The sequence below is a fragment of the Eulemur rufifrons genome, chromosome 27 (genome assembly GCF_041146395.1).
Source record: "Eulemur rufifrons isolate Redbay chromosome 27, OSU_ERuf_1, whole genome shotgun sequence".
NCBI classification, from domain to species: Eukaryota; Metazoa; Chordata; class Mammalia; order Primates; family Lemuridae; genus Eulemur; species Eulemur rufifrons.
The window spans coordinates 17,257,939-17,280,624 of NC_091009.1; the positions used below are offsets into that span (position 1 = coordinate 17,257,939).

Below are 22,686 nucleotides of genomic sequence, written 5' to 3' on the forward strand. Positions count from 1 at the left end.
TATCTCATTCTTGCCTGCTTATAATTATGGTGTGTTTATCCATTGGATATTAATGTTTTTCTTATATACGAGATCATTTGGATATATGGCTTATAATGTTATAGAAATATTAGCCATTTGTTTTGCTTAAAATACAGTTTTCTTTTCTCATTTATTTTTGCTATATTATTATAGAAATGCTAGTTTATGTATTTGAATATATCAATCTTTTATGATTTCCTTTGCTGCTTAAAATCTAAGAAAATTAAAAGAAAAACAAACAAACTAGTAAAACAGAATCCCAAAAGTAGCACATGGAAGAAAGAAACCTCCTCTTTGTATGTCTTAGGCTATTAATCTTTGGAATGGTTACTTTTTCAGATAGAAAAGAAAATTTCATAAGGTTTTAAGATCTTTTTTTTGGTAGCAAAATGCTGTTTATTTTGAACATCTGGGGAAAGATGGGTAGAGAGTGAAAAAGGCATTCACTGGTTTTAAAATCTTGATTCTGAAACTGACCAAGGTGGAGTCTGAATCAAGTGATAAAGATTCAGCCAACAACTTATCCTTTCCCCTTTGAGTGAAGGAGCATTTCAGTGTCTCAACTAATAGAGTCTGAGGCAATATAAGAATTGGCAAATTATATCCTATTGGCTGCCAAATTGGAATCTCTTTCTTTAACTGCTGATACAACATAAAAGTCACTTAAAGGATTTTGAGTAGAGAGAAATGGAATAAACTTCTAAGCCTCTGTGAGAGACATTTCATTGGAGTGGAAATCACGGGGATAAAGTAGCCAAAGTTTACACCCTTTGGTAGATGAAGTGGATGGAAAGGAAAACTAATGCATCCTTGGCATCTTCGTGCTGGATTCAGTTGGATAATGGCAGATTATTTTTAAAATATTATTTCTGCCTAAGATATCTTTTTTGTCCCCCACAAAAAGTTGACACCACCATTTCAATTTGTGTATTTGTGCATTTGCTTTAGAAAGAGGGACAAATCCCAGGAAAAATATATTTAGAATACACCATAGTCAAATTATGGGGTCAATTTTTTTCCCTAAATATTTTAATTAAAACTGTTATTTCTTATGCATAAAGGTATTCGTTGTATCTTTATGAGTAAAAAAGTGAAAATAACCTAAATATACAACTGTCAGATAATGGTTAGGTAAATTATATTGCTGCATGGATTATTATGTTGGCTTAAAATTAATGTTTGTGAGACTTCTGCTTCTGGGCATGGTGGAGCAATAGGGATGAGATTTACCCTTTTGCCAAAAACAAGAAAACCAGACATGGGGCTGAAATTACTGTATGAAACTAATTTTCAGACATTGCATTATAAGCAGTGTAAAATTATGAGAGAAGGGAAACAAACAAGCTAAGCCCTACAGGTGACTTAGTTTATTGCCTGGAAGCATTTTCCAGGCTTCAAGGAGAGGGAACCCAAAATTGCTTGGCATTTTCACCAATTTGAGCTAGAATTTGCAGCACTGAATACCAGAGAGGATGATCCTACATAGAGAGTTATGGGGATCCGTAGAGGGATCCCTTTGACTGAATACTAATCTCTACATGTGTGAGAAGAAACTGATAGGCTGGGGAAAGAAACACAAGAATGCAGTAAGGCAAACGATTTCTGGAGCTGACATAGGGCTGATAATATTTTGCTTCCTACCAGTGAAGAGTGAAAAGAAACTGTAATGTATGGGGCCTCAGAAGGGTTTCACTTCAGTAGTGGGGCTAAATTAAGCCCTATATTAAGCCTGTCTTGCTTAAAAGTGAGACTCCAAAAGATCAGACTGATTCCAAGTAACTTATGCCAGAACAAAGCCCAACATAATTTAAAGGAACACAACAAAATCGAAGCAAGAATGTAAAATTTACAATGCCTGGCTTATAGGAAAAGTCTTTCAAGTATGCCAAAAAAAAAAAAAAAACCAAACCAACAAAACACCCCACAGGAAAATCTGACCCAGGAGAAAAACCTGTCAATAAAAGCAGATGTTGAAATGATCGAGATGATGAAATACCAGACAAGGACATGAAAACACCTATTATATGTTCTATAAATTCAAGAAAGTAGAGGAAAATATGAACATAATATAGAGAGAAATGAAAAATACAAACAGACCCAAATGGAAATTCTGGAAATGGAAAAATATAATATCTGAAGTGAAAAATATACTGGCTAGGATTAACAACAGATAAGACATTGCACAAGAAAAGACCAGTGAACTTGAAAATGTAGCAAGTGTAACTAATCAAAATGAAGCACAGAGCATAAAAAGACTGGGGGGAAAAAAAAAAAAAAAAGGAACAGAACTCCAGTAAGCTATGGGAAAATATCAAGCAATGTAGCTTGTATATAATTGGAGTCCCAAAAAGAAGAACAAAGTGAGAGAAGACAGAAAAACGTTTTAAAATAATGGCTGAAATTTTAAACATTTCATAAAAACTATAATGCAGAATTTTTCAATCTTTGTACCATTGATATTCTGGGCTAGAAAACTCTTTATTGTGGAGGGCTGTCCTGTGCATTATAGGACATTTAGCAGCAACTCTGGTCTCTATTCACTAGATGCCAATAGTGAATGTGACAACCAAAAATTGCTCCAGACACACCAGTATTTAATTGATTTTTACATCAGTGTTCATCAGGGATATTGGTCTGTAGTTCTGTTTTCTTATGGTGTCTTTGTCTGGCTTTGGTATTAGGGTAATGCTGGCCTCATAAAATGAGTTTAGAAGGTTCCCTCCTCTTCAGTTTTTTGAAGTTTGAGGAGGATTGATGTTAATTCTTCTTTAAATGTGTGAAAGAATTCTCCAGTGAAGCTAGCTGGTCCTGGGCTTTTCTTTGTTGAGAAGTTTTTGATTATTCATTCAATTTCTTAACGGTTATAGATCTGTTCAGATTTTTTTATTTCTTCATGATTCAGTCTTGGTAGATTATATGTTTCTAGGAATGTATCCATTTCTTCTAGATTATCCAATTTTTAGGCATATAATTGTTTATAGGTGCCTCTTATGATCCTTTGTATTTCAGTGGCACAGGTTGTAATGTCTCCTCTTTCATTTCTGAGTATAGTTATTTGATGTTTCTGTATTTTTTCTTAATCTAAAATAGCTCATTTTTTTGTCACTGAATAATATTCTATTTTATGGATGTACCATTTGTTCATTCATCTGTTAAAGAACATACTGTATTTTAGCCATTCTAATAGGCGTATAGTGGTTTCTCATTGTTGTTTTAATTTGCATTTCCCTAATGACGTGATGTTGAGCATCTTTTCACCTGTTTATTTGCCATCTATGTATGTTCTTTGGTAAGGTGTCTGTTCAGATCTTTTACTCATTTTTTATTGGGTAATTTCTTTTCTTATTTTTGAGTTTTAAGGATTCTTCAGATATTTTGGATACCAGTCCCAGATAGGTGTTTTGCAAAGATTTTTTTTCCCAGTCTGTGGCTTGTCATTTCATTGTCTGAACAATATCTTTCACAGAGCAGAAGTTTTTAATCTTAATAAAGACCAACTAATCAATTTTTTCTTTCATGGGTCATGCCTTTGGTGTTGCATATAAAATGTCTTTGCCAAACCCAAGATCACCTAAGTTTTCTCCTATGTTACTTTCTAGGAGTTAGTTCTTTTTCAAGAAGCTGTGCTTGACACTCTATGCTTGGCTCTCTTTTTCTTTTCCTTTAGTATCTAGTTTTCTCATTTTTCATTTTTATTATTTAGTAATCATCTCTTAAGCACCAAGTATGTTTCAACTTTACCAATGGAGCATATGTTTAGAATATGATTGGATTGAATAAAACAAGTTCTACCTTTGATTTTACAGATGTTCCTTGACCTACGATGATGCTACCTCCTGATAAATCCATCATAAGTCAAAAATATCATACATTGAAAATGCATTTAATACCCTGATAAACTCATCATAAAGTAAAAAAATCCTTAGTTGAACCATTCTAACTTGGGGACAATCTGTACTTTTTTTTAGTATAAAGAAAATCATTCTCTATCCAAGAGATTCTTTGCAGCATTTATTCTCTAAGAATGGTCCTCAGAGAATGGAGAGATCTGGCATTTACTTAGAACATCTTATTTTCTAGCATCATGCTAATGTACTTTATATACTTTGTCATTTAATCATGGTAATAGTTGTTTATGATTTTATAACTTTGTTTCTATCATAAGTTGATAACTGACTTGATTCATCTCCTCAGAAATTTCTGCCATTTTTTGAAACCTTAGTTCCCCCAATAGTGTTAGAAACTGATAGAATATGCCGTCTCCTCAAGCCAATGATCTGCAGAACTAAAAAATAAAATAAAGGTAATAACAATAAAACCCCTTCTTTAAAGTGAGGGAAAAAAATATGGGTATTGCCTTTATTTTTTGAAGTAAACTAGTCATTTTGCAGTGAAATTAAACAATAAAATAATTTAATTTTGACTCTAAAATATTTATGTTCAGAGTCAGAGTTTTCACTTTTACAGGGTGTCCTGGTCTAAAAACTTGATATTGCAGAGAATGTGGGCTTTTGCAGAGGTTGCAGTTTGATCCTTTCAGACAATATTATCCAAGTTCATTGCTTCCACATAATGTATTTTAGAAGAATCTTATTTCTAAATTAATCTTTTGTGTTTTTTGAGAACATACAGGGGCAAGGCCTACTGAATCCTTGAGTTTCCAAGACATTTCCATAGCAGTTTGCTTCCTTTTTCTTTTCTTTTAGATATAAGCCTCCTATCCTTCCCTTCCCTTTGTCCACCTAAAAACATTTTTTAAATTTTTCTTTGTGATTGAATTTGAAGTTTTACCATAATTTAGCTTATTTTGTATTTGGGAACTTTAATTTTATAAATCTGTATATGAATTTGTTGATCACATTCATGTCTGGTATTTAGATTTCATATTTCATTTTCATTTTTTCACATGAACATCCATATTTTCCACATCAAACATCATCTCACAGTCAGCTAGGGGAATGACTTTTTGGTGGCTACAGAAGGTGGTGTTGGAATGACCTTAGATTGCCAGCGGACACCCATTCCACTACTGTGATGACCTGAGAGTCCTGTTGCCTTTCTGTTACCACTTTAAAATTGTCAACAGGGCTTTTAGAAATGGTAAAATCCTTAGTATTTCTTAGCAAAGTAATATTGTGTAACTAGTTTAAATACACACTGCTTTAATCCACGTGTTTTTTTCCTACCTTCCCCCCCACCCCCGACAGATACCAGAGAAGAAAGGAAAAGAAGCAAATTCTGGTTTTGGTGGGCCGGTTGTTAGTTCTCTATATCATGAGGAAACCATCAGGTAATTTCTCTTCTGCTCTTTGATAATAAGAATGTGTGTGTGTGTGTGTGTGTGTGTGCGCATGCGCAAGTGCACATATGTAAGTTTGTACTTGTGTATGTGTATATATATTTTTAATCCTGAAATCTTCAATTTGTGAAGCACTAATTCTCAACACAAAACTGATTTGGTGGTATCTCTAGTAGGATAATAAATGGCAGGAAAGAATGTTTTAGCTGTATAATCTTTAAAATCAACACATGTCTGAACCAGCACTAGATGATGTGTCTTAATTGATAGTAATTTTTATCAGTGTCTGATAATAACTGTCTGAATCAGTGCCTTCCCCCATCTTGTGTGAGAAACAAAAGCTTGCCTTGCCAACTAAATCTGATTTTCCTCAAAATACCAGTATTTCTTTTAAAGATTTTAATTTTCATAATTTATTTACTCTAATTAAAAGTGATTTTAATTTAATTTACTCTAAATTAAAAGTCATTTTGGAATGTAAAATGGTATAGCCACTATGGAAAACAGTATAAAGTTTCCTCAAAAAGTTAAAAGTAGAATTACCATATTACCCAGCAATTCCACTTCTGGGTATATATCCAGAAGATTTGAAAGCAGGATTGCAACAACATATTTGCACACCCATGTTCATAGCAGCACTATTTACAGTAGCCAGGAGGTGGATGCGATCAAAGTGTCCATTGAGGGATGAATAGATAAACAAAATATGGTATGTACAATGGAATATTATCCAGCCTTAAAAAGGAAGGAAATTTTGACACATGCCACATCATGCATGAACGTTGAGGAAATAAGCCAGTCACAAAAAGACAAATACTGTATACTTATGTGAGGTTTCTAGAGTAGTCAAATTCATGGAAATAAAAAGTAGAACAGGGGTTTCCGGGGGCGGGGTGGCGGGGAGGAATGGGGTAGAATTTAAGTTTTGCAAGATGAAATAGTTCTGGAGATCACACAACAGTATGAAGATGCTTAACACTACTGAGCTGTAGAAATGGTTAAGTGGCTAAATTTTATATTACGTGATTTTTTTTACCACATTAAAAAAATTTTTGAAGATCATTTTGTATTACTTAAAGATCTTAAATTTTGTGTAAAATATTCTTAATCTTTTTCTTTCAGCACTATGTGTGTATAAATCGGAAAAAGGATTCCATGCTGCTTTAAAGAGTAATATGATACATTCTTCTAAGATTGTTACTTTACAAACTAAACAAAAAATAGAAATCTGTGATACTCTTACTCTTTTGAGTTATCTGAGCCTTGCTTTACTTATTCGTTAGCATGAATTAAATGAGGTCTAATTTTCAAGTGAAAAACTGGGATCACCTAAATTTATTGAAGGGAAATACCTATCTTCATAGAATGAAGAGGATATTGTACCAACAGTTTATGCTTCACCCTTGCAGAAAAGAGTTCACTGACGTTATTCACCACATAAATAGCAATATGAACTCCAGGTAGCATTATAAAAGAAAGTTATTGGTACCTCTGTGAATTAAAAACTTCAAATGCTCAGTTTCCACTTATTGACCAGGTAGTCAGTTAATGCTATGGGACCTGTCTTGAATCTATTTGCATAGCAAGCACACCATTTTCACTTAGATTCGATGTTTATGTAGGATGGGAAGGCTGATGGAGATTTGGGGGGAATAAAGATACTCTTTAATGCTGCTACTGGCCTGGAGTACATTTGCTGCTCTGATCCCTGTGATGGACTCTGAGAACTCTGAGGAGCCCATAAAAGTTTTGAGGAAGCATAGTTTAAAAGCCATTTTCAGAATTTAACCCTTCCTTCAACTCTAATGTATTCAGAAAGTGTTTTGGGGTTCTTAATTTGTGTATTCTGTCTTTAGAGTCTTCTAAAAAATAGCATTTTAGAACCTTAACCCTACTAATCAAAATTTATTAAGTGTTCAAGTCAGGAAACCTTCATAGTCATTTTACTAGGTAATAGGAGGGGAGGCAGTCATTTCTTCTCTGTTTTCTCATAGTCCTTTGTTTACATTTTTGTTATAGAATTTATCATGTTATACCAAATTGAATTATAATTTTTAAAAAACTTTATCCCCTCTACTAAACTTTTAGTTTTTGAGGGCAAGGATCATATTTTATCCATCTCTACATTCGTACTATCTAAGGAGGTCCAAGATCTTAGTATGTGTCCAATAACAGTGCTCAGAACTTGGGAGGTAGCTACAGCTGCTTCCCTTAAATAACTGATAGGTTAGTGAAATTTGCTCATGTAGAGTTAGCCTAATGGCCCTAAAACAGAGAGCTTCTGGTTTCCTTTTCCTGTTATATGCCTATCCTCTCCTCTTTCTCTAAACAATTAAAAAAATTTATAGACTGTTTTTCTTTCCTAGTTATATAAATAAATTGAGATAGTTTCTTGACTTTGCTTTTATTTTTTAAATCACTAAGCTTAACTTTCTAACAATATCAATCACTTATCTATAAATAATAATGATCTTTATTTTGTGTGCCATTTTCCTTCAGGGCTCCCAGACTCTCTAGTACTTTTCAAAAGGGCATAGTGAATACAGTTGCTTTTGACCACAGTAGCTCTATAGAATATGAAACAAATCAAATGTATGCCAGTTGAAGTCAGAGTAGAAATCCTAGGCCGGGCACAGTGGCTCACTCCTGTAATCCTAGCACTCTGGGAGGCCGAGGTGGGAGGATAGCTTGAGCTCAGGAGTTCAAGACCAGCCTGAGCAAGAGCAAGACCGCGTCTCTACTAAAAAAAAAAAAGAAAGTAGAAAAAATTAGCCAGGCATGGTGGTGTGTGCCTGTAGTCCCAGCTACTTGGGAGGCTGAGGCAGGAGGATCGCTTGAGCCCAAGAGTTTGAGGTTGCTGTGAGCTAGGCTGATGCCATGGCACTGGCCTGGGCAACAGAGTGAGACACTGTCTCAAAAAAAAAAAAAAAAAAGAGAGAGTAGAAATCCTGAGATGGAGTTTAACGTTTTAACAGAGTTTATCTTCCCCCTCTTATCCCTCATCCAATTCCTAAAGAAGTGACTTAAATTTAAATCAGCATTTAAAATTTTGACCACGAGAAACAATGACAAAGAATAATATAGCTTATTTTCATAAAGTATAGATTTTAATTCAGCTCAACATATATTTATTATGAATCTACTATGAGACTAAGTGGCATTGTGTATATTTGTGCTTTTTAGCTGCTTTTTTTTTTTTTTTTTTTTGGAGACAGAGTCTCCTCTGTTGCCCAGGCTAGGATGCAGTGTTGTCGTCATAACTTGCTGCAACCTCAAACTCCTGGTCTCAAGCGATCCTTCTGCCTCAGCCTGCTGTGTAGCTGGGACTGCAGGCGTGGGCCACTACACCCAGCTAATTTTTCTATTTTTTGTAGAGATGAGGTCTTGCCCTTCCTCAGACTGGTCTCGAACTCATGGCCTCCAGCAAACCTCCTGCCTCAGCCTCCTAGAGTGCTAGAATAACAAGTGTGAGCCACCATGGCTGGCCACCTTCTTCATTTTTGAATAATATTGTTTTTAATACTTTGGGCATTTACATGGATGTATGTTTAATAAATATTATTTGAGTGAAATATGAACCTTTGCTATGGGCAAAACTGGTTAGACTTGGCCTTATTCATTAAGTCATTTAAGTATTAGTGTTCTTATGATATCATCTAAATCTTCATATTCTGAACATATTGTTAAGATATGAAACACTAAGAAATGGGAATATGAACAAGCCATTGAAAGCCTTTTAACTGTTATAAACAGTACTTTTGTCACTACCATAGCAGATCACAGCAACTAGTCATATTCTTATATTGAGGGAATTCATTCTATAGTGTAACAGAATTCCATAATAACAAATTAGATCATAATAAAAATTCTTATGTACTGAAATGTTGGATTATTCCAATGAAGGACCAGATGCAGTCCCTATGGTTTCTTAAGCATTAGAATGCAGTTGGAACAATGAAAACAGGTTATTTCTTGGAAGTTATGTAATCAAATTTTCCTTGTACTTTTGGTGATATATAATACCTGATATTTTTCTAAGAGAAAGTTGTACTTAAACTGATTGCAGTTTCATGGCAGAATTATGTTTAGCTGAGGTGAAAGTGATGTTAGATTTTAGAGTTTTAGAAACATCAAATGGTAAACTTGATGAAAGGAAAAAGTTTTTCTATAGAACCATTGTTTTTAAAAAGGTCATAAAATAATGTATTTTAAAAGTTTGTTTTGGAGACTTTAATATATAAACTCCAAATTTTTTTCACATTTGTCAAGATCAAGAAAATCAATAACAGTAATTCCACTTGATTAGGCATAGGTTCCATGTTGTGGCAGGTTTTCTGACTAATGTGTATTATAGATGGTAAGTTAAGGGCCCATTTTAGTTTTAACATAAATATTCTTGAGCCAAGGGCCACTGGGGCCAATTCTGAGCTTGCTTCCTGCCTTTTTGGTTCTGACCTTTATTTCTACTCTGTCATAGAAAGTGACAATATAATGTCACAGGTACAGATCTATGTGTTAATATCCCAGAGCCCTGACACCAATTCACCAATTTCTCATTCTGAAGCTAGTTAATTATTCTATAATATAATAGAGGGGATATAGTGTGAGTCTAATTAAGAACAAAAAGCATGGAGCCAGACTGCTGGCATTCAAATGCTAGTTCCACAACTTACTAGCTGTATTACCCTGGGCAAGTTACTTATCTGTAAATGGGGATAATTATAGTACCTGTCTCACATGATACTTATGTGGATTATATGAATACCTTCACACAGGTGTTTTAGGACAGTATCTGGCATAAGATAAGTTACTATATAACTGTTAGCTTTTATTAGTATTGTTACTCAGCGTAAGGAGTCCCTACAGAGGAGACCAAGAGCAAAGGGCTGATGTTAGGAGCTAACATCATGTCATTCTGGCTATATAATTAGGCATAAGTTCTTTGCATTTGCAAAACAAAATGGGAAACATGGAAGGGAGAGCTAATGCTATTAGATCTGTTTGGAACTATAGAAACAAAAGAGTGAGAAAATCTTGAGTTACCTCTAGTTTTGACATCAACTGTGTTTCATTTATATTGCAGATGGGCAGAAAAAAGAGTGGTTAATAGGCATAGGGCTTTGCAAAGAGTCAAATGGTTCTACACTATATACAAGAAATCATTTTTGGTAACTTATATACATAGAAGGTTTGATCTAGAAGTTGGCACATAAATTGAGAAATTAGGGCAAGAATTAAAAATGCAGTAAATGAAGTACCCACTCCACCCTGCAATAAGATTTGTTCTTCCCTGTTATATGTTGTAGTTTGACGCCATGTAATCTATCAGAATTTTATTAATTCCACTTACACAAGCAGCCATCTGGACCTTCTCTAAGCAAGACCAGACTAGTATACAACTGAAGTGATTGATGGGCTCTGGAATTGATTAGTTGTTCTGTGAGACAAATGAAGTGTTTTGGCAGAATATACCAGAGGTCACTGCTTGTGGTCAGACACAAAGCCTGTAAAATTTCAGAGAGATGCTTTCATCATTGACTTACAAAGTTTCAATTTTTAAACAATAATGGATTTTGAAAATATTTTAGAAATACTTTTTCATTGGTTGCTCTCTAGTCCTGATTATAAAGTGGAAGAATGTAAGTATAAAAAACTAGAATGAAAGTGATTGTTTTATCCTTTAATTTTGTATTCTTGGTGAAAATATGAACTAGAATGAAAGCATAAAAGCCTCTTACTTACATATAAATTATACTCTAAAATTTTCCTGAAAGAAGTGTGATTGGAGAGAAAACTGCAACATACATGGTTTTATTGTAAATGATTTATAAAATCAGATGTTAAAAAATTCCATTTAGTTTTTTATTCAAAGCTTCACATTGTTAGATAGCAACTTGTTTTTAACAAATCTATTTAAGGACTCTGAAGCTTCAAGAGTATGTGTTGTACCTATTTGTGTTTTAAAAATGGAATATTTGGATTTTTATGCTTGTAACAGGTTAAGTCGTTCTGGGACATCCCTGTCCCTGTGACGCTGCTGTCCATAGCTTTCCTCCATCTGTTTGGATGGTGGTAGTGTAATACTTCCCTATTTCACTGTGTTGTCTGTGATCAACACTGTGTTAACATTTTGGTGATAGGTGATAAATTGGATGACATATGTCTTGTTACATTCTGGTTATTCTTTGAGGACTACACAAGTGTGTATAGGCAAGTGGGCAACTCCCCCTCGAGAATCTGACTGCTCAGAATGAACTTGAGTTATGGATTTATTCAGCCTGTAAAACCTCAGCTGGCATAAATAATTGAGAAAGCAAAGGTTTGTCTGTGATGCATACCTCAGGGACTCGTGGCTCCTTTCCTCCTCTCTACCTCCCTTTCTTATGAAAATGATCCCAGTTGCACTCCTAGATAATAACACACCAAGCAATTAAAAGCCATGGGTGGCTGGAGAGAGGAGAAAAGGTTTAGTTAATGAGCTTTTCCTTTTCCAGTGCCCATGAGAGCTTTAGGAATGACAAGGCGATTAAAGCGAAGAGATAATTATAGATTATGTGAAAATGGGTCCCTTGGGACCAGTGGGTCTTGACATAAACAGTAACTGTTGGAAGAGTCTCCTGGCTCTCATATTCACCCTTTTCTAGTGTGCTTCATTTAGCTCCTGTGTGCTCAGTGTCATGATGCCAACCAGGCATATAGGCAAATCCAGCTCTTTCTGACCTAGGGTCATTCATCAACTAAAACTATTATCTTTTCTTCCTCTCTGCTTTTCATCTTCCTTTTTTTCATCCCCCTCTTCCTTTTCCCCACTTTCTTCTTTCTTTGCTATTCATCTCTTCTAATCTTTTCCTTCTCTTTTTCCTATATCCTTGTCTGTATGTAGTACCTGTGAAGTGCTAGGCACTTAGACTTGTTTACAGACTTTGGTGTGTGTATGTGTGTGTGCATGTATAAAGATACATATAGTATGGGTATACTATATCCATTACAGTGATAAGAGGGTTATATATATTACAAATAATATTACAAACTGGTATTTCATTAATGCCAGTTTTCCCCTCAACTCCTTGTTCACTCTGCTCCAACTACATTGGCTCATTTTTATTTCCTTCAAGGTCTAGTTAATATTTGTTAGATTGATCGACAGTGTTATGTAAAGGTATGAGAAATGACCTCCCAGTTTACAACATATGCTAAATTCTTAAGATAATGAGCGCTAATATTTATTGACTACTTATTATGTGCTAGTAGCCATACTGAGTTATATATGTTATTTAATCTTTAGAATGATCCTATTTAATATAAATGTTATTAATATCCCTATTACACAGATGAAGAAACTGAGATTCAGAGAGGTTAGGTTACTTCCCCAAGGTTACATGGTTAATAACAGTGCTCTTAATTATGCTATACTGGCTTCTGAAATGTTTGAGGACTCATTATAATTTCTAATTAATGAAATTGAATTTGATAGTTTTTACTATTTAATATAGTGAATATCTTCAGTTAAAATTTTAAATTAAATCCCTTTTCCATTTAATGTTTTTTAAAATGTACTTTATTGGTAAAATTAGAGACTCTAGTCTTCCATTTATCAATATACTGATGATGATATTTCCTTTGGATTAATTGTCTTATTGATTTTAGACTTACCTTAATGGTTGAGAATGTAACTCAGCCCTGTAGAGCCTTTTAGCAAAGGGGGTCTGTAGATTTTTCTGATATGACCACTAATTTTCTGGGAATTGATCAGAACTGAATTATATTTTTTCTTACAGGCATTTCAATCAACTTTGTTTAGAATTAAGCAGGTTTTCAGAGGTGAAAATGCATTTTTAGTAACCAGTGTCTTTATAAATCATGGTTAAGTAAGTTTTCCATTACAACTAATTATCTACAAGAAGTATCTGGGACATTGATTTTTCTTTTGTCAATACTTTCTTTAAATAATGTGAGAAAAATATGTAAAAATGTAAGTGGTTTTATTTGATGGGACCCATATCAACATAAATGATATAATAAACAGAACCTTTAATTTGAGTGCTTTAATAATTTTCTGATCCTGGAACTAAGTATACTGCATATATAATTCAGTCTGAAAATAGGAAGATGTTGCCAATACCACATAACAGGAAGGAGGAAAACTAACTGGTTGTTTTCTATAACTGTCTGAAACCAATTGCAGATATAAAAGAACTGTGAGTGCAAGGATTGTGATTCAGTACAGTTGAACGACATGGGTTTGAGCTGCATGGGTCCACTAATGTGGATTTTTTTCAATAAATATATTGGAAAATTTGGGCGAGATTTGCAACAATTTGGAAAAAACTCACAGATGATACCCTATAAATATCAAAAAAATTAAGAAAAAGGCATCATGAAAGCATAAAATATATGCAGATACTAGTCTAGTTTATCATTTACTACCATAAAATATACACAAATCCATTACAAAAAGTTAAAATTTATCAAAACTTGCACAAACACTTGCAGACTGTACATGGTACCATTTGTAGTTGAGAGAAATATAAATATGAAGATGCAGTATTAAATCATAACTGCATAAATTTTTTTAATTTCAGGATATTATGGGAGTACAAACATTTTGGTTACATGTTATGACTTTGCTTCACCCAAGCCACGATTAGAGGCGTGCCCTTCCCCCATACAATGCTCACCACATCCATTAGTTGTGAGTTTACCCACCCTACCCCCCCAACCCCCAGTGAATATTACTACCATGTGAGCACCTTAGTGTTGATGAGTTAGTGCCAATTTGATGGCGAGGACATGTGGTGCTTATTCTTCCATTCTTGTGAGACCTCATTTCGGAGGATGGGCTCAAGCTCTATCCAGGATAATGTAGGGGTGCTAGATCACTATTGTTTTTTGTAGTTGAGTAGTATTCCATTGTATACATATACCATATTTTATTAATCTACTCATGGATTGAAGGGCACTTGGGTTGTTTCCACATCCTTGCAATAGTGAATTGTGCTACAACTGCATAAAATTAACTGTAGTATAATACCTACTGTACTATTGTAATAATTTTGTAGCCACTTCCTGTTGCTGTTGTGGTGAACTCAAGTGTTGCAATTATCCACTTAAAATGCTGTGTGATGCTAATCTCTCCTTATAAGCAGTTCATCTCTCTAGTAAGTTTCCTATCACAGTAAAAAGCGATTTCTCATGGTTTTTGAGTATTTTTCATTGTGTTTAGTGCAATACTGTAAACCTTGAATAACACCATGGGACCCATATGAAGTGCCACTGGTAATGCTGGAAGAGCTCCCAAGAAGCAGAGAAAAGTCATGACATTATAAGAAAAAGCTGTGAATTCTTGATATGAATTGTAGATTGAGGTTTGCAGCTGTGATTGCCTGCCATTTCAAGACAAATGAATCCAGCTTAAAGACCACTGTAAAAAAAAAAAAAAAAGGAAATTCGTGAAGCCAACCCTGCAGCTATGCCAACCATTGTGAAAACCTTGCATGTTTTGTGAAGTACCTTTGTATTTAGTATTGAAAATGCAGCATTTATATGGCTGCAGGGTTGTTATAGGAAAGGTACATCTATATAACTCTAGTATGATTTGAGGAAAAAGCAGAGTCATTATATGACAACTTAAAGCAAAAGGAAGGTGAAGTGTCTAAAGCTGGAAAATTTAATGCCAGCAAAGGATGGTTTGATAATTTTAGGAGATTTGGCTTAAAAAATGTGAAGATAACAGGAGATGCAGCTTTTGCTGACCGAGAGGCAGGAGACATTCTCAGACACCTTAAGAAAATCATTGGGAAAGGTTATCTGCTTGAACAGCTTTTTAATGCAGACAAAAGTGTCATATTCTGGAAAAATTGCCGCAAAAGACATTTATTATTAATAGGAAGAGAAGTAAGCACCAGGTTTTAAGCCAGGAAAGGGATAGGCTAACTCTACTGTTTTGTGCGAAAGCTGCTAATCCCTGAGCCTTGAAGGAAAAGATAAACACCATCTGCCAGTCTTTTGGTTGTATAACAAGAAGGCCTGGACAATAAGAACCATTTCTCTGGATTGTTTCCATTGATACTTTGTCCCTGAAGTCAGGAAGTTGCCAGTAAGGGATTGCCTTTTAAGGTTCTTTGGATATTTGGACACTGCTGCTACCCACCCAGAACCCCATGAGTTCAACACCAAAGGTATCAAAGCAGTCTACTTACCCCCAAACACAACATCTCTAATTCAGCCTCTAGACCACAGAGGGTCATAAAGACCTTTAAGGCTCATTACACATGGTGTTCTATGGAAAGGATTGTTAATGCTATGGAAGAGAACCCTAATAGAACATCAAGAAAATCTGGAAGGATCAATCAAAGATGCCATGGTAGTTATAGAAAAAGCCATCAAAGCCATCAAGCCTGAAACAATAAATTCCTGCTGGGGAAAACTGCCTCCAGGTGTTGTGCATGACTTCACAGGATTTTATGACAGAGCCAACCAAGGAAATCCTGAAAGAGATTGTAGATATGGCAAAAAAGGTGGGAACGTTGAAGGGTTTTAAGATATGGAACTTGGGGAAATTCAAGAGCTACCAGACACCAAACCAAAGGAATAAACAGAAGTTGACTTGAGTGCTTCTGAACCAGACAAGGAGGAAATAGACGTAGAAGGAGCAGTCCCAGAAAACAAACTGACGTTAGACAGTCTGGCAGAAAGGTTCTGTTTATTCAAGACTGCTTTTGATGTTTTTTATTAATACCACATGGAGCCTTCTATGATGTGGGCACTAAAATGCAAGCAAACGGTGGAAGATAGATTGGTACTGTATAGAAACATTTTTAGAGAAATGAAAAAGCAAAAAAGACAAATTACAATGTATTTTCCATAAAGTTACACAGAGTGCGCCTGCCTCTCCTGCCTCCCCCTCCTCCACCTCTTCTGCCTCTGCCAGCCCTGACAGCAAGACCAGCCTCTCCTTCTCTTCCTCCTCAGCCTACTCAACATGATGATGAGGAGGATGAAGCCCTTTATGATGATGATCCGCTTCCACTTAATGACTAATATATTTTTTCCTTATGATTTTTCTTAACATTTTTTCTCTAACTTTATTGTAAGAATATGGTATATAATACACATAACATACCAAATAGGTGTTAACCGACTGTTTATGTTATTGGGAAGGCTTCAAGTCAACAGTAGCTATGAGTAAAGGTTTGGGGGAGTCTAAAGTTATACATGAATTTTTGACTGGGGGGCAGTGGTCAGTACCCCTAAATCCCCTCCTCCCCCATGTTGTTCAAGGGTCAACTGTATAGTCATTCCTTCAGTCATTCACTAGTCCATCTCTCACTGTATTTTTTTTCTTTTTTTGAAACAGAGTCTCACTCTGTCACCCCAGCTAGAGTGCAGTGGTACCATCATAGCTCACCACAACCTCAAATTCCTGGGCTCAAGTGATCCTCCTGCCTCAGCCTCCCAAGCAACTGGGACTAGAGGTGTGCACCACCATTCCCGGCTAACTTTTCTATTTTTTGTAAAGATGAGGGTCTCACTTTTGCTCAGGCTGTTCTCAAACTCCTGACCTCAAGAGATCCTCCTGCCTCAGCCACCCAGAATGCTAGGATTACAGGTGTGAGCTACTGTGCCCGGCTGACACTGTATTTTGAACCTACCTTATTACTTCTTTGACTCCAAGGCACCATTTGTTTTAAAGAACATCATTATTTAAATACCATTACCAAAAAAAAAATGCTGTCCATTAATTATAAGATGCTGTGGATTATAAGATCCATAAGAGGTGTTAAAATATGAAAAAAATTGTGTTTTAGAATCAATGAACTATGACAAGTTAGTAAATAGTTTCCAAATATCCATTCAGGATTTCAAGAATTCTATGAACAATGCAACAAACAAAACACTTTAAGTGCTTTAATCTGAAAGCTAGACTTCTTAAACATAGTTAATGTGTAATTAGTATTTTGCCTGTTCCAGGGCTTATGAATAAGGTATTTTAGAAAGGAGGTACTATTTTGCAAGATTTTACTTGAGGATCATAATATAGACTCTCATTTGTGATTGTTGGTAAGATTTAAAAAAAATTATTTTTAATTATGGGTACATAATAGTTGTATATATTTATGGGGTACATATGTTTTGATACAGGCATGCAATGTATAATAATCAAAGTAGAGTAATTAGGGTATCTATCACTTCAAGTGTTTATCATCTCTTTGTGTTAGGAACATTCCAATTCCACTCTTTTAGTTCTTTTAAAGTATACAATAACTTATTGTTGACTATAGTCACTCTGTTGTGCTATCAAATACTGTTCATTCTATCTAATGGTATTTTGCACGCATTAACCTTCCCCACTTTATCTCCCCCCCCCCACCTTTCCCATCCTGTAGTAACATTCTATTCAACCTATCTCCATGAGATCAATTGTTTTAATTTGAGTGAGAACGTGAAATTTGTCTTTCTTTGCTTGGCTTATTTCACTTAATGTTCTCCAGTTCCATCCATGTTGCAAATGTCAGTTCATTCTTTTTTTGTGGCTGAATAATATTTCATTGTGTGCGTGTATGCACACACAAACACACACACCCACCACATTTTGTTACTCACTTATCCACTGGTGGACTCTTAGGTTGATTCCAAATCTTGGCTATTGTGAATAGTGCTGAAATAGACATGGGAATGCAGATATCTTTTCAATATACTAATTTCCTTTCTTTTGAATATATACCTAGCAGTAGGATTGCTGGGTCATACGGTAGTTCTATTTTTAGTTTTTTGAGGAATCTCCATATTGTTCTCCATAGTGGTTGCACTAATTTACATTCCTTCCAATAGTGTTTGTGTTTCCCTTTGCTCACATCCTCACCAGCATTCATTATTGCCTGTCTTTTGAATAAAAGCCATTTTAAGTGGGGTGAGATAATATTTAATTGTAGTTTTGATTTGTATTTCTCTGATGACTTGTGATGTTGAGCAGTTTTTCATATTCCTCTGGGCCATTTGTATGTCTCCTTTTGAGAAATTTCTATTCATATCTTTTGTCTATTTTTTAATCAGATTATTTGATTTTTTACAATTTGTTGGAGTTCCTTATATGTTCTAGTTATTAACCCCTTGTCAGATGGGTAGTTTGCAAATATTTTCTCCCATTCTATGGGTTGTTTCTTCATGTTGTTGATTTCTTCGTTTGCTGTGCAGAAGTTTTTTAGCTCGATGTGATTCCATTTGTCCATTTTTGCTTAGATTGTCTGCACTTTTGAGATATTAGTCAAGAAATTGTTGCCCAGACCAATGTCCTGGAGCATTTCCCTAGTGTGATAAGATTGACACTCAAAAACTGTGTTCTTCAAGGTGAAATTAACATCTAAAATTTTAATTAGATATTAATTAGAAGTGGGGATTTTCAATGTGCTAAATATGGCAGCCGTGACAATTAAATCCTTGAGAGTTAGGAGTTGACTTTACCTATTTTGCTTCTCCCAAATAAGTCTTAAACCACCTTTACTAAAAACCTTTGATTCTTACTTTTGGGGAGAGAAGCAGCTGTAATTAAAATTAAAATATGCCTGTATAATGTTTTATGTTTGTAAATTAACACATACTTTTTTAAAATAGAGGATCTTAATTTCTATGTAGACATTTTATCTCAACTTCTAAAATATTGATGTTTTCATTATATCAAAGATTATATAAAGATATATAAAATGAAGATCATATGAAAGATCATATTAAAAAGAATCAACATTAGGCTTTGGGCTTTTTCTTTGGCATACACAGAATGTTGAAGGTCATAGTCAGTTGAGATCAGTGAGATGACAGCATTATTTCCTGACATTATATTTGGACAGAATGACAATCCTTTACCTTTTACATAGAAAACTTCTGGCTATACATGCAACAATAAATTAGGAAATTAAATTCCTCCAAAAAAGTAATATTCACCAGCAGTACAAGTGAATTTTGGAAGACAGCATGTGATTCAGGCCTTTATCCTAGAAAGACTAGCTGTAAAGGAACTTCACAGAGTGGCTTTTTTTTTTTTTTTTTTTTTGGTGAATTTACCATTGATCAGGGTTCATTCTTCAACCTCAAAGATCTAGAAAAAAGTCCCATAGATGAGCAGACCCTTAAAGACAGAGTATCAATAATAAAAATTGACCTAAAACTGAGTTGTGAACTAAAATGCTGGTCGGGGGTGGTGGCACATGCCAGTAGTCCCAGCTACTTGAGAGGGTGAGGCAGGAGGATCACTGGAGCCTAGGAGTTGGAGGTTTTAGAGAACTATGATAATGCCGCTGTACTGTAGCCTGGGAGACAGGGAAAGACTGTGTCTCAAAACAAAAAACAAAAAAAGAAAGAAAGAAAGAAAAAGAAAAGAGGGCGGAAAAAAACCCTAAAATGATTATTTACTTACCAAAGGTACTATGCCTTTGTAGTGATTGAAATACTGGGTCTACTCCTTTCTGAGTATTGAGGAGCCCAAAAAGACAGATTAGTAGTTGGTTGATCATTTGTAAAAATAAAAATAGAGCCGGGGAAGGTGAATCATTTTGAGGATTGCTTTAGCTGGGGTCCTAATCAGGCCTCATGAACAAACCAGAGAAATACCTCAGAATGGTTTTTTGCCTCAGATTGTTTATTTTGGTCAGTGTTCAAATTGTCCTCACTGGCGTTTTTCCCCCCTGTGGTTCATTGCTAACCATTCTTACTGATGGTGGGTTGTCATTTAGTTTTGTTTGCATTTTTTTTAGATGTGTTATGGTTAGTGTCTGAATCAAGAAGACATTCTTTTCTCCTTTCATTAGGTACTTATTTAGTTTGTTTAAGAGGGCAATCTTATTTTCCTTTACTCCAGGTTTTGGAGGATGTATAACTATTTTGTTCCCCAACTAACTTGTTACTTACATTATAAGCCCTGTGCCAAGGCTGTTTGTGATCCGTTGTCCTGATTATCCCTCTAACATTATTTCCCAACACCCTACCCTGACCAATTGCTTGCAGTTCCCCTGAATACCTCTTCTTGCTAATGCTTTTTCTTCCTATTCTTCTTCATCCTTTGATAACCCAGTGAGGTTATTTGTCAGTTCATCCTTCAAGACTAGGCTGTTGTAATGTCAATTCTTCTGATACCTTCTTTGACCATCCTTGTTGAGTAGCCCATTCCTTGCTTTTGGCCTCTATTTTATAGAATATTGGATTTAGAGCAGTGTCATTCAAAAAATCTTTTTGTAGTCCCTAAGAAGTTTTGAGAAGACTATGTTCCCTGTTACATTTTTAAGATAACATTTATGGCCGGGCGCGGTGGCTCACGCCTGTAATCCTAGCACTCTGGGAGGCCGAGGCGGGTGGATCGCTCGAGGCCAGGAGTTCAAGACCAGCCTGAGCAAGAGTGAGACCCCGTCTCTACTAAAAATAGAAAGAAATTATATGGACAACTAAAATATATATATACAAAAAATTAGCCGGGCATGGTGGCGCATGCCTGTAGTCCCAGCTACTCGGGAGGCTGAGGCAGTAGGATCGCTTAAGCCCAGGAGTTTGAGGTTGCTGTGAGCTAGACTGATGCCATGGCACTCACTCTAGCCCGGGCAACAGAGTGAGACTCTGTCTCAAAAAAAAAAAAAAAAAAAAATAAGATAACATTTAAAATTTTTCATTAAATGCTTAAATAATTATAAAGTATATAATTTCTTATATTTTATAAATAATACCATTTTTAAATAGATTACTCTTTTATATGTGTCCAGTGGAATCTAAATACTATAAAGAATAATCCATTTTCTAAAATACATGAACATGGTATATCACTGGGGCAAACCGGGTGAAGAGTACACAGGATCTCTGTATTATTTCATACAACTGCATGTGAATCTTCAATTATCTCAAAATAAAATGTTTAATTAAAATAAGATTCTGCTCCTGATTAAAAAGTACATGAACAAGTTCTTTAACAGAAATTTTATATCATTCTTTTTTCTCCCTTTTGCATAATTTCATTTTAAAGTAATATATTTCTCTGAAGTCTTATCACACTATCATAATTCTCTGTGCAAAAATATGTATATAAATTGAAATTTTAAAATAATTAATTTTTTGTGACCCAAAAGTTTAAGCTTTAATTTTTTTCTCGTTTGAGTTATCTTTATAATTATTTCTATACAGTTGATCAAAGCAACATACGTTACAAGTTTTGTTAAAATAATTATTAAACATAAGTAAAATTTTATTGAAAATGTGTCTCTTAATAAGATGCATGGAGCTTTTAAAAATAGTTTATTTAACAGATGAATATTAATTTTTATTAGAATGAAACAGCATCGAGCCTGTCTTTTATTTTTTCATCTCTTCTATACTCTAATCTCAATTAGAGGAGGCTTCTCAACACCAAGTTTTCACCAAAATTTTCCCTTTATTTGGTATCATGGAGGATTTTGTATTTTGAGGCAATCCATCCCAGGGTTAAGTTTGCCCAAACCTTTCCTAGTATATTAAAGAGGATACTTTTTAGCAAAAGAGTAATAAGTTTAATTAATATTCATTTGCCAAATCTTAGTAAAATCTTTGGTTATACTTCCTAGAAGTGTACCGTAGTAAGGAGAGAGGTGTCTGCCTCTCTTTTACAAACCAAAAGGAGAGTGTTTGCACAGAGGGAATCTGGAAAAGGAGAATGGTGACGTGAAATATGTACCACAAGAGCCTTTCAGGTAGATTAGTAAAGAGTGCATTCATTTAGAAGTTGAGGAGCTGGGAAAGGATTCATTTAAAATTATCCATACCTGCTATCCTTTTAAAGGTCTTTGTGTACCATAGAGCCCACAGATTCCTTTGTTTGATTTGTTTGTATCTTTGTAGATAATTGGCTTGCTTTCTGTGGGTTTTCATTCATCCAGTAAATACTTATTCATTGTGTATTTGTTGGAATGCTGTGTTTTATACATAATTTCCAGTTGCTTGATAAATACATGTATTGAATTAAAATATTTGTTGAATGTACCTGTTAAGTAGGTTTCCAAGCTGGTCTCATAAATGTGTTTTTTAATTCTACAAAGTAGATGAAATAGTAAGTAAATGGACTTTATGTGTCTTGCCATGAAACCTATTTGGATTACTCTTTTTATAGGAAAATATAATCTGTATAGAAAATGGTACAGATAACATTTTTAGCAATGGTCGAGGATCTAGTTCCTGTGATTGGATGAAAAATAGTGATACTTAAACACCATCCTTCTTGTCCGTAGGGGTGTGTTCTTATGTTTTGAAGGAATTTCAAGGAAAACCAGTGATTTTTCCTTTGAGTATATAAATGTATTTTCTGTCAATTTCAGAAAAACGTGGAGTAATCTAAAGAGAGACTTTCCATTTTGTGCTAG

The 22,686-nt window shown here is 34.8% G+C and overlaps 1 protein-coding gene across 1 annotated transcript in view; it reads left to right on the top strand.

Annotated features, from left to right (window-relative positions):
* Positions 1-22,686, top strand: part of ACBD6 (acyl-CoA binding domain containing 6) — a 131,585-nt gene that overhangs the window by 30,079 nt on the left and 78,820 nt on the right. Inside the window, exon 4 of the mRNA XM_069459385.1 lies at positions 5,229-5,311. Coding sequence (XP_069315486.1) covers positions 5,229-5,311 — 83 coding nt within the window. The remainder of the gene's footprint in view (positions 1-5,228; positions 5,312-22,686) is intronic.